Raw genomic sequence first — 14,436 nt, forward strand, 5'->3', positions numbered from 1 at the left:
GGTTCCTGTGTCCAGCCAGCAGCTTTGTGTTTTGAGATTTGCTGTGCCGAGCAAATACTTAGGCTGTAATTAGCCTATACAAATTCTAGCAGTTGCTGCTAATGTATATTCAGTTTTGCTGCAGTACACAAAACTTGAAGGGAAACTTGCTGTTGGCCTGTAAAGCCACCCTTGTGCTTGACAAGTACCTGAATTGCATGTGGGGAAAAAATAAATCACTAAGAGTGCTTCTAAAACACAGTGTGTGGGTATTTCTTCGGAGAGTGTATGAAGTAAGATGATAATAGTGGCCAAATCTGTAAGTAAATGAGATTTGCAAGGGTGTTTTTGGTGTGTAGAGATTTTCATGCAATATGTTAAAAGAAAAATAGTAGTAGTGAGTTTCTTTTGTGTTGTGTGACGCAAAACTCCATCTATCACAAGCCATAAATCCACAGAAACCTAGGCTAGCTTTGTGACGATGATCTAGAAAATAGAGGTGAGAACTGAGAAGCTACTGAACTTTTCCATCCGTCTTGCTGTGCAGCTTCTGGTCTCACATGGGTTAGTTTTGATGGAGGACACCTCAGTTTTTTAGCATCTCTGCATTCCTAATTCAGTGATGTGGGTGAGATGGAAGCGCTCGAGGTGTGCGGGTATGTAACCGAATTCACCCTGGGAATTGCTTTTTCTGTGGTGAGAAGGCAGTCCAGTTTCTCCTTGATGCCTCTGTGGGTGTTGAATTTGTGAAATACAAGATGTTAAAGGATTTAATGCTTCCAAGGTACACATTAAAGCTGTATGCCCTGTGTTTGTTCTGCTGTGTCGTGTTTGCATCCTCGCACTCAGCCTTTAACCTGCGCTGTTCCAATCATGCAGACTCTGCAATATGTTTGCCAACATTGAAGATTGAATTTCATACATATAACAGGTTGCGTATTTTGTATTTCCTAAAACTGTCGTCGATGTGCCAACTGCAAATGAGTGCAGTGGGTCACTGGGTTTCTCTCTCAAGTGCGTTGCCTATGTTCCTTATCTGGTAGTCAGGTTGTAGAGACTTGATTTCTCTATTGCAAGCTGTCGTCCTTCAAGCTGAAATCATCTCGGATCTTCCTGATTCTCACAGCCCAGAGTCCCTTTGCTGTGGGCAGCAGTGGTCAGTAGAGCTGGAGCTGCTCTGGAGAGGAGAGCTGCAGGGGAAAAGAGAGCTGTAAGGCTGGGAAAATGACTCCTCCAAGTCCTGTGAGTGAAATGTCCAACAGCTGAGGGCAGATAAGTTAATCACTTTTCAATTTTCAATACCTAGTGTAGCAACTCTTCCTCGAAGGGAAGGAGAAATACACATAGTTATGTACGTCTTTCTTGCCTGTGGTGAGGGCAAGGTGGTGAAAGTTTCAACAGCTGGAAGAATTATGGTAGAGAGCTCAGTGGTTTCACAGTCTGCTTTCTTGCTTTTTTACAAAGTATGTGCTTTGCTCAAAGGAGCAAAATGAATTGTTATTCCTCTAAGGAGTGTGTTTTCTGTTTTTCCTCTCTGTGTATCAACGGTGCTTTTCCTTCAGGGCTATGTAGATGTAGATACCTCACTCTCCTTGCCCGTTCCCCATTGCGCACAGCTCAATGCGGATTGAAATGTCAAACTTGGCCTGAAACCATTAATCAGCAAGGTGCAGAACTGCTAACTTTGGTCTTAAAATAGGTCTGGTCAGGTGGGAAAGTGATGATGGGACTCATTTCCTCCCGAGCTTCTTGATGGTGGTGGACACGTGGTAGCATGACCATGGCATTGGTGGCTTGTTCCACCATGGCAAGTTCTCTTTTTAAATTGTGTAAACTGAGCATGAATGGTCCAGTTGATATTTCTTTGTCCTCAGTCGTCACCATTAACATAGATGCTGAAATAGAACTTCAGCTCATTAGAGGTAAGTGGGGAAGTTCGTTGGTTTTGGTGAGTGAAGTACTGCTAATTTAAGATGCCAGTGGCAGTGTTTTTCCAAAAATGCCAGCCTGGCTAGTTGTCAAAATATGATGGTCTGTGTAAGTCATCTACTGGAGTTTATCCATGTTTGATCATGTGCTCTCTTCCAAAGAGCCGAGAGCTGCTATACTGAGAAATGAAGGTCTGAGAGCAGGTGGAGGTGACGTGTCAGAGACGTCTTCTTGATATTTTCTGTCCTGCAGGGTTTAATCTGCAGGCAGGATTAACAGACAGCTGCTGTGCTGCTGAGCTGCAGGACCCACAACATGAACATGTGTTCGTTTGGTTGCTCTAACTGGGGAAACAGGACAATGTCACAGCCTTCCATAGTGTCACGTGTTGCTGGTTTGTTTATAAAAAGGCTGGAAAATGCTATGGTTAATGCTGACATCGGGAGGTGTCTTGGTAAGACTCAGCATACAAACGCTCATATGGAAAATGTGTGATTAAAACATTCCTATTTGAGATTTGCATATTTGTGCATTGCTGCTATTCACAAATATACATTGTGCATTTCTAGGCAGTATATGAAATACATAACTAAGAACACAAGAAACAATTACAAAGGATGCTGATGTATCTTGGTTTCATGCACTAGGACATATAAATGTTTCCTTGCTTGTGTCACTCCTTCTTTCTGAGATATGTATAAGCCTGAAGCCACAGCAAAGCGTTGCCTTCCTTTTTAATAACAACATAAAAATAAATTTGCCTTTGCACACCCAGTAGCAAGGATGTCTTCGATATTGTCCTTTTAAGAAACTGTCCTTCCTTGCCTCTTTTGCTTCCCAAAGGGTTAATTGTCACACGTGCCTCTTGCGGCGGGTAGGGACGAGCCCTGCGCTCCCGCATCTTTGTTCATCAGATTGTGCATCGGTGCATCCGGTGGCTCCAAGAACAGCCCTTGGCTGGTTGGAGAGAGCGCCAGGAGGTGCAGGGTAACGCTTCTTTTGGGAGGACACCTCTGCCTCTTTCGGAGGGGCCGGCCAGCGGGGCCGGCGCAGTGTCGGTGGGTTCATGGCATCTGTTCCAGCCGCAACTCTCAGCATGGGGACCGTGGGGACCCCGGCCAGCGTGGCCCTGCGGCGCTGCAGACGGCGTCGGAAGAAGCGATCGGAGCGGAAAGGTAGCGCTTTAATTGATGGATGGTCAAAACAAAGTGCTGGGTGGGAGGGTGTATGTGTAGAAGTTGACGAGTGAGGTTCAAACCTTCGTTGCTAAATGCAAATTCGGTGTTTTCTCGTTGGGTTTATAGAGTAAAAGATTTTGAACAGAATCCTTCAACATCTCCCAACGTTTTATTTAATTTAGCTTTCAAAGTTTCATATTCAACAAATATGAAACGTCTCTAAAGCTGCAGCTTTCTGACTGCTACTCCCTTCTAATAACAGTTTTGTTTGATCTGTCAGGTTATGAGTTTTTTGCATAAGTGCCATTCTCTGTTAACATACAATATTGGGTAGCTGCTAAATTTTCCTTTTAAGGTATATCTAGTTTTTCCTTGATTACGAGGTTAAACCAAGATAACTGTTCAAAGGGACCTTCACAACTTTTTTTGTGTGTGCAGTGAATACACAGAATATTCAAACTGAAGAAATGCAAGTTATATCTCTCTTTGCACTCATGTGGTGCACACTTGCTATAGCCGACATTTAGTTAAAAATCTTTCAAATAGTCTCTTGGGGAAATAAAATCAAGTAGCATTTTGTTGGCTAGTACATTTTGAAATACTTCTGGTGTTCTTCCCATCTTTGGAAACACTCTATGAGAAACAGAGACTTCAGGAGAGACTTAAAAGCGTGAATTTACTGTATTTCTCTATGACCCCACTTCAACCAGCATACATTTAGATGTTGTCTGGTTTGGCATGGCTGGCATGGAATGTGTTTAGGAAAGGAAAGTGTTTTGCAGTGCTGCTTGTAGTCTGAATATCGCAGAATCACTTGGCTTGGTGAGTGCATTTAGCCAACAGCTGAACTCAGGTTTGTCACTCCATGTAAAAAGCAAAAATCCCCTTTGCTACACCAGCACAGTGAAGCCAAACCCTGGATTTATTGTAGCAGCATACCTGAGAAAAAACAGTTTGTGCAGCCAAGGAGCAGGCTTGTTCCACAGTCCTGTTCCACATAGAGAATGTGTATGCACTGACCCAACCCAAATCACTTAACTAATATTATGTTGATTACTCTGTATTGTTATTTCTGAAAGCTCTGTAAATCTCTGAGCATCAACTATGCTTTTTTCCTTTATTTGTACCTTTTGCCCCCCCCTGCCCCTCAAACTTAGTTTTTCCAGTGGTCTCAAAGAGTGTTACTCCAGTTGTTTCTTGTCCCAGAGCAGGATTTTAGGAATAAAACTCGTGAGTTTACTCAAACCTGCTGTCCAGACGTCTGTTGCTAAATGGATTATTTACAGGCAGTGAATTAATTTATTCTTGCAGTTTTGCTGCATTATGAAACCTGCTCGAATACGAATTTGGAAGGTCAAAGAAGTCAAAAACATTGTTCTTTCTTCAAAGTGAAATGATAACTGAATTATTAATGATTTCAGAAGTAATCAAGCATGCCTTGGCAAGAGAGAAAGCTCCATCCTATATGAGCAGCCTGGGTTCAGGGTCCTTTTTCTGGACAAAATCTACCCCCAGTTTTTGAATGCATACATGGGCACTATTTTCTATTGAAGGGCTTTTGAAAACATATATATGTATATATTTTAATTACCTAATCTGTGTACCTCTGTAAGCCAGGTGAAAAAATAATAATAATAAAAAAATACATAGACTACAGTGGGAGCAAGTTTGGAAGATTAGTTTCCTAATTAATATCTGTACAAAAAGCACTGAAAAGTTCATTCTCTCTGCTGCAGCTGAGTGCTGTCTCCTATGTGTTATATGTACTGTGTGAATGTTATCTGCTAGCAAAAGTAGATGTTATTTGGACTTCATTATTAAGTACAATCGGTTCAAAGTGTTTTTTTACTTTAAGAGGGTGGTTAATTACAAGTTAGTTGTAATGGAAATCAGTGATGTTTTACTCTATGAAATGCACAGTGTTCCCGCTGTAGTGATGCGCTTGGGATAGGGGAGTTGTAATGAAAAATACAGAACTTCCCAGCATAGCTTCCAACCTGAGGTGCTCTCAGAGACCTCAAGTGTACTTTACTCCTTGCTTTGGGTGTCAAAGTCTAATCTTAGCCTTGGTAGGACGGCTTTAGAGTAAGGTCAGTCTAGATCAGCTCAGAAATTGTTTGCCAAGCAAAGTGAGGAGCCTGTGGCTGCTTGTGGACCAAAAATCTGTCTGTTGGTGTACTGAATTATTATGTATATGTTAGTAGTTCTTTTTCTCTCTCTCCCCATCCTGGGAAAATGATGTGTGCGTGGCTTCGTATGCAGCAGGAATTGCGCTGTTGAGTTGAAATACAGCAGTGTCAAGAATATATTTAGCCTAACTCTTAAACACATACGGTTAAACCTCAAAAGGATGCGAATGCTTCATTAGAAAACATGGACAGACGGCTCGGTGGCGTTTGGCTGCGTTATTTATTCCTCTAGCATCGCATCTCTTACGTGCCTTACAGCTCTTGTGTAAACTGTCCTCCTTCCCTTCTGTTTATCTTAATAGATGCTTCCAAAATCTGTTTAGCAATATCTGTGTGAGTTCTATTTCTTATCAACTTCAGTAATGCCACCAACAGTCTACATTAATCTATACAAATATTTATGCACCCGGGGTTCCTGTTTACCTCTGCTTTTAGCAGGCAGGAGCTTGCTTTTCCTCTGCTTTAGGGAGGGGGGCTGTGGTGCTGAGCCCAGAGCGATAACCCGGCTCGTCGGGAGGGTTTATGTCTGGGACGGCAGCGTTTCTCACATCTGGCTGGGCTCAGGTAGCTCTCTGACAACCTCTGTAATCATTAAAAAGTTAATTGTCCCAAGTGGTTTGTCCTTGAGAACTCCATGGTGCTGCAGGAGTAACTGGAGCCAGTTCGATGCGCTAAATAAGGTGACGAATATTTACAAGTCCTGTTGATTGCAGTCAACTAATTTCCTTCTGTTACACTGGAGTTGTGCTGATTCTATATAATGCAAATGTGTCAGTACAGTAAAATGTTGCCGTAGCGGCTCTAGTACTTCAGTAAGAACAGGAGTTTTGAAAACTGGGTTAGGACAGTGATGACACTTCATCTGGGCTGTGAGGAGTGGACAGCGCTGGAAATCACCCATCTGAGGGTGATCAATCAGAAGGAGAGAGAACCTCTTCCTTATTTTTCTTCTACTTTAGGCTTGGACCTGATGCTCGCATCAGCTCTCACTCTCCCAAAATCTCTCTGACCTGGCACAGTGATAATTGGAGTTGAATTTGGTCACACATAAGAATTTCTCAGCCACCTGCTCAAGCTTTTGATGTTTATTTAGTTAGATGTATGTGGTGGTACAGGCTTTTTAAACCTGAGGTCTTTAGGAACACCTCAACTACCTAAAGCTTTTAAAGCATTTTGTTGTCTTGGGAGTATTTTGTTTTATGTTTATAAGCATTGAAGTACATAACTATTAAAATAATCTTTCCTCAAAATGAAAACTAATTTTTCAACCACCTTCCAGGTCCCTTCTCTAATAATTAACTAAGTTATTTCCCACGAAAATTTGTTCTGAACTGATACTCACAAGCTTGGAAAAACCTATAAATATGTTTTGGTTTCAGTTAGTAGTTAAAAATATTATTTATCACTTTGTGTTTGTCTTTGCTAATCAGTTCAAGGCAAAGTGCATTAAGTTTTCATGTTCGCTTCAGCTGTATGTTTTAAAACCCCAAATGTTGTTCGTAAGTACATACAGTTTATATATGATGTACTGTATCCACGTGTACAATGGGTAGTTTGAAAACCAGCGAGCATTCCTTGCCCGAATTCAGCACAATATGCTGATAACACTTTGGAGATGCTGGAGTTTGATTCTGATTCTAAAATGCGTTGTTGGTCCATGCCTGGTTGTCATGAACTGTGCATTGTCACGATAAAACGATAACGTGTAAACCTTAGTTCCTGTAGCCCACAAGAAAGTGCCACCTTTCATAGACACAGGTTTTAAACCTTTCTGGCATAGCTGGATTTTAAATCTCTGTTGGCTGTGGTATGTGAGCTGTGTACCAGATACATAGAACAAGTGTTGCTCTTTCTGTTACTGCAGAGAAATGTTTCCTCTGCCATACGTAACTGTGCCTGGTACTGTCCATAATACACTTTATCTGGCTGATGGCAATATTAGTATGCCAAGAGCTACAGCCTTATTGATAGTACAGAGTTAATTATGATTGGAATCAGGCTTTCTCTATGCTAATAGGAAAGCAAATTTAAGCGGCTTTTATAGAGCAAATAAAAGTAGCCTGTTTAGCAAAAGTTCTGCTCGAATTTCTAATCTCTTTAAGGGAAAAAGGCTTATGTGGTTTGCATGATCCTCTCCCCTCTCTCTGTCCATCTGATTTAGCAAGGACGGTGACCAGGTGTGCGAGATGCCCAAGCTGGCGCTGCTGCAGTGGAACCAGGGCACGCTTTGTCCTTAAAAATGGATGAACAACTATTTCTATTATTGGTTGGTTATTGCTGGCACGTGTGTACTTGCCATCGCTACTCTAGCCCTGGTGACTCTTCTCTGGCTTTTCTGACTCCTAAACTCTATCTAAAGGGAAGAGCGATTTAGGTGATTTATTTGTTTTACTCTACTTAGTAAAACACGCTGGTTTGTGGCAACTGTAGTTGCTGGTTTGTTTGTTCCCCCATTATTGCACTGGGACAGATGCTGTCACAAGATGGGGACTCTGCCAGCTGGCCTGAAGTGAGGTAGCTGTAGTTGTGGCTGCTGGAGCCTGCAGCTGGGATAAAACACGATGGGAATCCCTGCATCCCCCTCAAGTCATTAGGAGGTTCCGAAATATTCGACGTTGGCAACTGGATGACAGACAAAAGTGTGTGCTCAATGAGGGAAGGGCAAAACTTTATGTAATAAAGCAAATGCTTTAGGAAATGGCCCCAAGTTGCGCCAGGGGAGGTTTAGATTAGATATTAGGAGGAAATTCTTCACGCAAAGAGTTGTCAGGCGTTGGAACAGGCTGCCCAGTGCAGTGGTGGAGTTGCCATCCCTGGAGGGGTTTAAAAGACGTTTAGATGAGGTTCTTAGGGACATGGTTTAGTGCTAGAGTTGGGTTATGGTTGGGCTTGATGATCCTGAGGGTCTCTTCCAGCTGAAATTATTCTATGATTCTATAGTTGTGCCACCCCCTATGGCAGCATGAAACCAAACAGCATCTTTTATGCCACTCACCTTCCAGTGTTCCCAGTTCTTTTGAAGGCACGAGGGCTCGGATGAGGAATAGCCCACCTAAAGCACATCAGTGGTCATCTGATGCTGAAGGGATTTGCACTGGGGTTGGAGCTGTTTGTGCTGTGCCAAGCAAGGCACAAGCATCTCAGGAGGCGAAGCCTTTCACTGTTCGTGGTGTGGGAGGAATCAGAAATGGCACATTAAGCAGTGTCGTGAGGTCACCAACGTGACATCGGCTCACAGACCCGCTCCTGGGGAGCAGCTTCTAGGACCATTGGGCAGCGCAGCAAGAGCGAGCTTTGGATTTGAGAGGGTGATGTTGATGCTTTCCAGGTACTTACAGGGGGCTCGTTCTTGGGGTGGCAGCACTCGCACCAGAGCGTGGTGGGACAGTCGTGGCCGATGTCTTTGTGACATGAAGTTCACGTTGGTCTCGCAGCCGTATGGGAGATGGAGCTGGGCTGGGCATGAAAACCCACACAAGTTTTCTGCGAGATGAAAGGGATGGAGGAAGGAGAACAACCCATGTGCTCAGGCTGGAAGCTATTAGAATATGCCTGTGTTACCTGGAGAACGGGATTTGTTCCAGATCAGCGGAGAGGTTGTAGTACACAAGGTGAACGATGACAGAGACATGGAAGAGAGGTTGCCACCAAAACACACAGTTTACCGAAAGCTACGATGCATTTACTATGAAGTTTACATAGTCATTTTGTACATAGTCTTTGGATTAAAACAAAAAAGTGGAAATTCTGTGCTTTGTTTTAGGTGCTTCTGGGAGTCTCAGAACTAGTGTGTGTGACTCAAGTGTTTTAGCTCTGTGCCCCTTGAAATGTGGCGCTGCTGGTGACAAAGTTAGCGGGGTGTTTTACTGCTTGTCTGCCTTGTCACATTGCGATGATCTGCTTGAGTTTACACTGTCTGGCTAATGGGGAATCTGAACATCTTCACTGGGCTCAGAAAGTGTTTGTACACAGTCCTCTTAGTGACTTAAATCGCTGTCTTCTCCAGACAAGGTCGGGAAGTGAACAGGAATCGTTTTGTGTCAGCAAAGATGCTTGTTCAGCTCACAAACGGGGCTGATCATAAACGTGTGGTGCTGGTGGTAGGAGATTCAGGATATCTGCAGGCATATGGGGTTTGTTTTTGAAACAGTGACAAACATTGCCATCCATTTCTTTCTCATTCTGCTGTTAGACTCATAGCATTAATTAGTGTAGTGATTGCTAACTGCACATTTTACATTTTCAGTAAGGGCTGCTGAGCTCCTGCTGTGAGAATTAAGCTGTAAAGATTGCGAATAGTAGCGTGCTGAGGATTTGTTTGGTTGAAGATAAACAGATTTCATTGTTTTGAATTACTGAATAACAGTATTTAACATGCATGTTAAAGTTGCAAACTCAAACATTTATATGTGTATTTTAATGCCATTCTTCATTTCTCAGTATCTGATATTTTTGCACTACAAGTTTCTCGATGTTTCCGATGTACATGTTTAACGATTACATTTTAATCACTTATATGCCAGTAGCTGCAGTTTTGTGAAAACCTGGTTTTGAAGTGATAGTTTCACTGGGCAAGTCCTGCAAAAACAGGTCCTGAAACCATCTCCTAGCAGATCCTTGAATGGATTTGTGTGTGTGTGGTGTTTTATTTTCTTTTTATATTAGCAAAGATAAAACCAAACTGACTTAAAGAACAAAATGCAACAATGCCGTTCATTGTGTTTGATGTTTAGACTCGGGATTTCTACCATACTTCTGCATGCTTTGCATGAAGTGTCTCCTAAAATAATAAAGAGGGGTGGAATGGCTGGTTTCTTCTTGCAAAACTTGGTAACTACATATAATGCGCTCGGATTACTGCAGTATGGGATCGGTGCATTAAGAACAACGTGAGTGCAAAGTTCTGCATTTTGTTTACTCGCAAAAATTTTAATGTAGAGTGGAATTAAAGGTAGAATTTCCCACAAGAAGTGGGGAGAGAGATGGGAAGATATTCACAGTTAAAGGCATTTGGCTCTGTTAAAATGAGTGGTGATTTTATTGTGTACACCTTATCAAGTGACCATGTTGGTTTGTATGGTTCTTGTTAATAACCTTTGACTCTGTCTCGCGCTGAATCAGGTATCACTTGTTCTACCGAGTCCTTATTATCCTGAATGCTTACTCCAAAGTGTCCATGCAACTGCTCACTTTTAAGATATGTACAGTGTAAGTGAAATGGCCACGGATAATTAGAATTGATAGTGTCTATGGTAAAAGTTAAGCTAAGTAAAAGGCCGAAACTCTGCTGGGAGATAATTGCAATATTGGAAATAACAGAAGGTTGCCCTGTGATTTCTGCAGACTATTCATAATAGATTTGGAGTAGGATCAAAGACTCACTTAAAAGTAGGACTTAAATCTTAATTTAATCTGATTGTCAGCAAAAGGAATCAATGTTTATAGGTGTTACACAAGACTAGCTTATCACAGAACAGTATTGCATTTATACCGGACTTTACTCTCTCTAGATACTTTCCAAACATTTAATTGTGATAAAAAGTCAGCAGAAAATGAATGCATTATATTAAAAAAATCTTGCAATGCAGAACATGGAAAGTGCAATGCTTAGTTACTAAAGCTTCAGAAAAGGTAAGAGGAAGATGCACAAAATTCAACAGATTGGCAGGTACAAAGCAAATTTCCACAGTTTGATCCACTGTTAATGCTCCGCTACTTTTTCTTCACTGTAATAATGGATGTTTTGTTAAAAGTGTAAATCCTTGCATGGTTTAGGGTTACAGTGTTCTCTGTGGGAGCACTCATCGCATTATGAGATTGGAGCGATTACCTAGAAAGCAAGAGATACTATGCAATTGATTCATTTTCAGGAAAAAAATAAACTGCAATACATTTTAAAAAACCCCAAAACTCAAACAAAACCCCTCACCCTTAAAGTAGTGCTTTTGATTTGGGCAAAATTGTTGTCTTCTTTCAAACCAAATGCTAGGTAGGCTACGTTTTTTGTATGCCAGATGCTTATATTCACCTGTAGATCAATCTCACTTGATCAAAGTCCCTGTGGTTAATCGCCGTGGTTAATAAAATGTATTTCCCCACAGCCAAATAACCTACATGTAATATCATCTGGACATTTCGGTCAATAAGAAAATTCACATGTAGGAGAGGGTGTTATATGAGCCGCTCTGTCCTTTGCCTGAGATGGGGCCACATCTTTCAGTTGCTGGTGATCATCTCAGTCTTAAGAGGGATCTTGAGTCGGGATTTAACCAAACCAAACACCACGTATCAGCTACAGAAATAGGCACTTTGGAGAATTACTATGCGAAAATCGAGCAAAACCCATGGGCAGCCCAAAGCAAAGCCAGGTTGCTGATTTTTAAAGGAGATTTAATGCTTTACCTTGTATGTCAGTACCTTAAAGCTTAAATATCCCACTCTCTGTTTTCCAGACAGAATCAGTCTCCGCCAGCCAAGAAACCAGCAAAAATATTTCACCATGGATGTAGACGATGAAGAAAACATGAGTAAGATGTGCTTATTTACACAGTAATAAGCTATGTGATCATTTCTGAAGGTGACTTTTTCTCATGAGCACAGGGATGACTGCGAAGAAACTTCAGAAGTACAAATTTATGTGTTTTGAAATACAGTATAGAAGAATGAATCACAGCTTTTGCATTAAATTATTTCAATACATATGGTTATATGCTAGTCTAGTTATACCTTGTGTCTCATATTTTTCTTCCAACAACTGACTAATTACACAAAGTATTTTCCTAGTAATGCTGAGAGTTAGGGACTGGTCAGGAGGGAGAGGCTGAGACCAAGGAGATGGAGTCAAACTGGATAAAATAAATGAGGGAAAGCAGCAATGGGGGAAGGAAAAGCAAAAGGAGGAGCTAGAAGAGCTCCCACAGGTCTTGTGTGGCTAATTATTCTCATTAGGTGCTCATTGTTCCAGCCCTGAGCTACTGAATTACTAAAGTGCGTTTAAACACAGAAAGTCAAATAGAGTGATCATCCTGATGCATCCACTGGTGAAGTGTTGCGAGGCTGCTGATTCTGTAGTATAATTAAGGTCTGATAACCTGCGAAGAAAAGTGTTCTCATTAAAACATGATAAAAGTATTTTTACTATTTTATTGACCTTACATCTACATCTACATCTAATCATCTGTCATCTATTTGTGAGAGAAATGTTCTGTTACCACTATGCTCATGTGCTGTGCCCGACTGTAAATAGTTGTGTATGATACAATAACAACTTATTTTTCCCCTAAGTGCCAATGGCAAAACAAGACATCCCTGGCAAAGCCCAGCGGTGCTGAAGGGTTGTAGTTCAGTCTGAAGGAGTCACGGAACATTTTTAATGAGAGATAAAGAAGCTGGATTATTGTGGTTAGAAAAAAACCTCAAACCCCTGAAAATATTAACTGCACTAGAATGCATCTTTTTTATTTGACTGAAACAGTGAAATCAACTGGAATATGCTGGCTAACACTTTCTATTCTTTGGTGTAAGCGAAGTTACTTCAGATGGATGCTTTGGCTATTTCTAGAAGTGATTTCCCTGAGCGAGCGTTCAATAAAATAACAGCTCTAACTGTATAATTCACATAAGTGGGGTTTTTGTTGTTTTGTTTGTTTGTTTGGGTGTTTTTTAGTTTTTGCATCTTTTGGGTAAAAATCCCATTATCTCAGTAAGGAGTATATCTGAGTCTTCCGAAGATGAAGAAAATATATCTATTTGCAGGGGCATTCTGTAATTGTCCTTAAGCAAAACACTCAGGTTTTGAGTGCTCCTGGTTTGTTGTTTGTGTTGGTGGTGGTTTGGTTCTTGTGGGGGTTTTTTGTTTGTTTTTGTGTGTGTGTTTTTATTATTTTGGGGTTTTTTGATGTGTCTATTAGTGCACCAATATGCAAAACCATTCATGGAACTCGGTGTCTGGACGGGAGGCTGGCTCCATGGGGTCGGTAAGGGTTTGGGACATGCATTTTATAACCAGAGTTGTCTCGCAAAAGTATGTTTCGAGATATCATATGTACCATGTGTTTGAAAGGAAGCTACAGATAACAATGGCTGCTTGGATGAGCCCGTTGAATAGAAGGTGCAATAAGACCTTCCTGCATCTGTACATCCACACAAACATCATGGATTTGAAATGTTAAATCATCTGATTTGCTGGGGAGAAATCAAAGTGCAAATTCTTAAGTTCTTCCCCTTGATTCATGCAAATATTTTTTTGGTAAAAATTTTTATCTTTCTGTCTTTTTATCTGTCTTTAAGCTTGTGAAGTACGATATCAGAAGTTGCCCATTAAATGTTTTATTATTTTATGTAACTCCTTTTTGGGGAAGTATCTTACAGGAAAGGAAGGTGGATATATGCAATATTTGTAGCTTGCAGTTGCATAACTAGAATTGCTCTGCAGAAGCCAGAATTAAGTGTATTGGTTTGGCTGAAATGTGAGAGAGCGATGAGGTTACATTAATGTCCCTGAGAAAACACAATATTTCAGAGTTCAGGTTTTAAGGTCTTCTTCCTTTATTTATTGAACATAGGGAAGATGTTACAAGAGACTTTGGGAAAAACTTGATTTATTTTTAGAATGTTTTTATTTGGTTTTCTGTGGCTTTGCATGGAGGGTATGTCTGCAGCACTGCGATCACCCCAGAAATGTGTGCTGGAAGCCCACCTGCCTGTTATCTCAGTGACAAACCAGATAGCCTGGCAAAGCATCAAAAATAAACCATTTGTGAGGTGTAAATTCACACTTATGTGTCCTTATCCATGACCCTACAGGCAAGGGAGAAGTGGAGCATTTTGCAGGACGCTTGGGACACTACCATGTGGCTGTCGTGACCTTTCTCTTTGGTCATTTTCCCTCTTTCTCTAAAAAGATGCTTACATGTGGTGTATGTTTTTTGGAGGATTTTTTTTTCCCCTGGATGTTTTTTATGAAAAAAATGACTTGTTTAGAATTTCCCCAGGCTGGTAAATGAGAGCAGCAATATAACAGATAGCAAGAAACATCTTTTGGTTCAGCTAAGAGTCATCGAAATTTAATTAAGTGTGCTCCAGATCACACAGAGCAGGGAGAGTGTCATCTCTCGGCAAGCAGGTAATGGAAGTTCCCCAATGGATAAAACATCTTAATT

General features: G+C 41.2%; 1 protein-coding gene across 2 annotated transcripts in view; it reads left to right on the forward strand.

Moving 5' to 3' along the window:
• The window catches only part of ADARB1 (adenosine deaminase RNA specific B1), a 60,919-nt gene that overhangs the window by 15,617 nt on the left and 30,866 nt on the right, over nucleotides 1-14,436 (forward strand). For both annotated transcript variants that reach the window (XM_080347128.1, XM_080347129.1), the window contains one exon: nucleotides 11,728-11,802. In XM_080347128.1, the coding sequence (XP_080203254.1) occupies nucleotides 11,775-11,802 (28 nt within the window). In that variant the 5' untranslated portion in view covers nucleotides 11,728-11,774. The remainder of the gene's footprint in view (nucleotides 1-11,727; nucleotides 11,803-14,436) is intronic.

This window comes from Nesoenas mayeri (assembly GCF_963082525.1).
Source record: "Nesoenas mayeri genome assembly, chromosome: 6".
In the NCBI taxonomy this organism is placed as follows: domain Eukaryota; kingdom Metazoa; phylum Chordata; class Aves; order Columbiformes; family Columbidae; genus Nesoenas; species Nesoenas mayeri.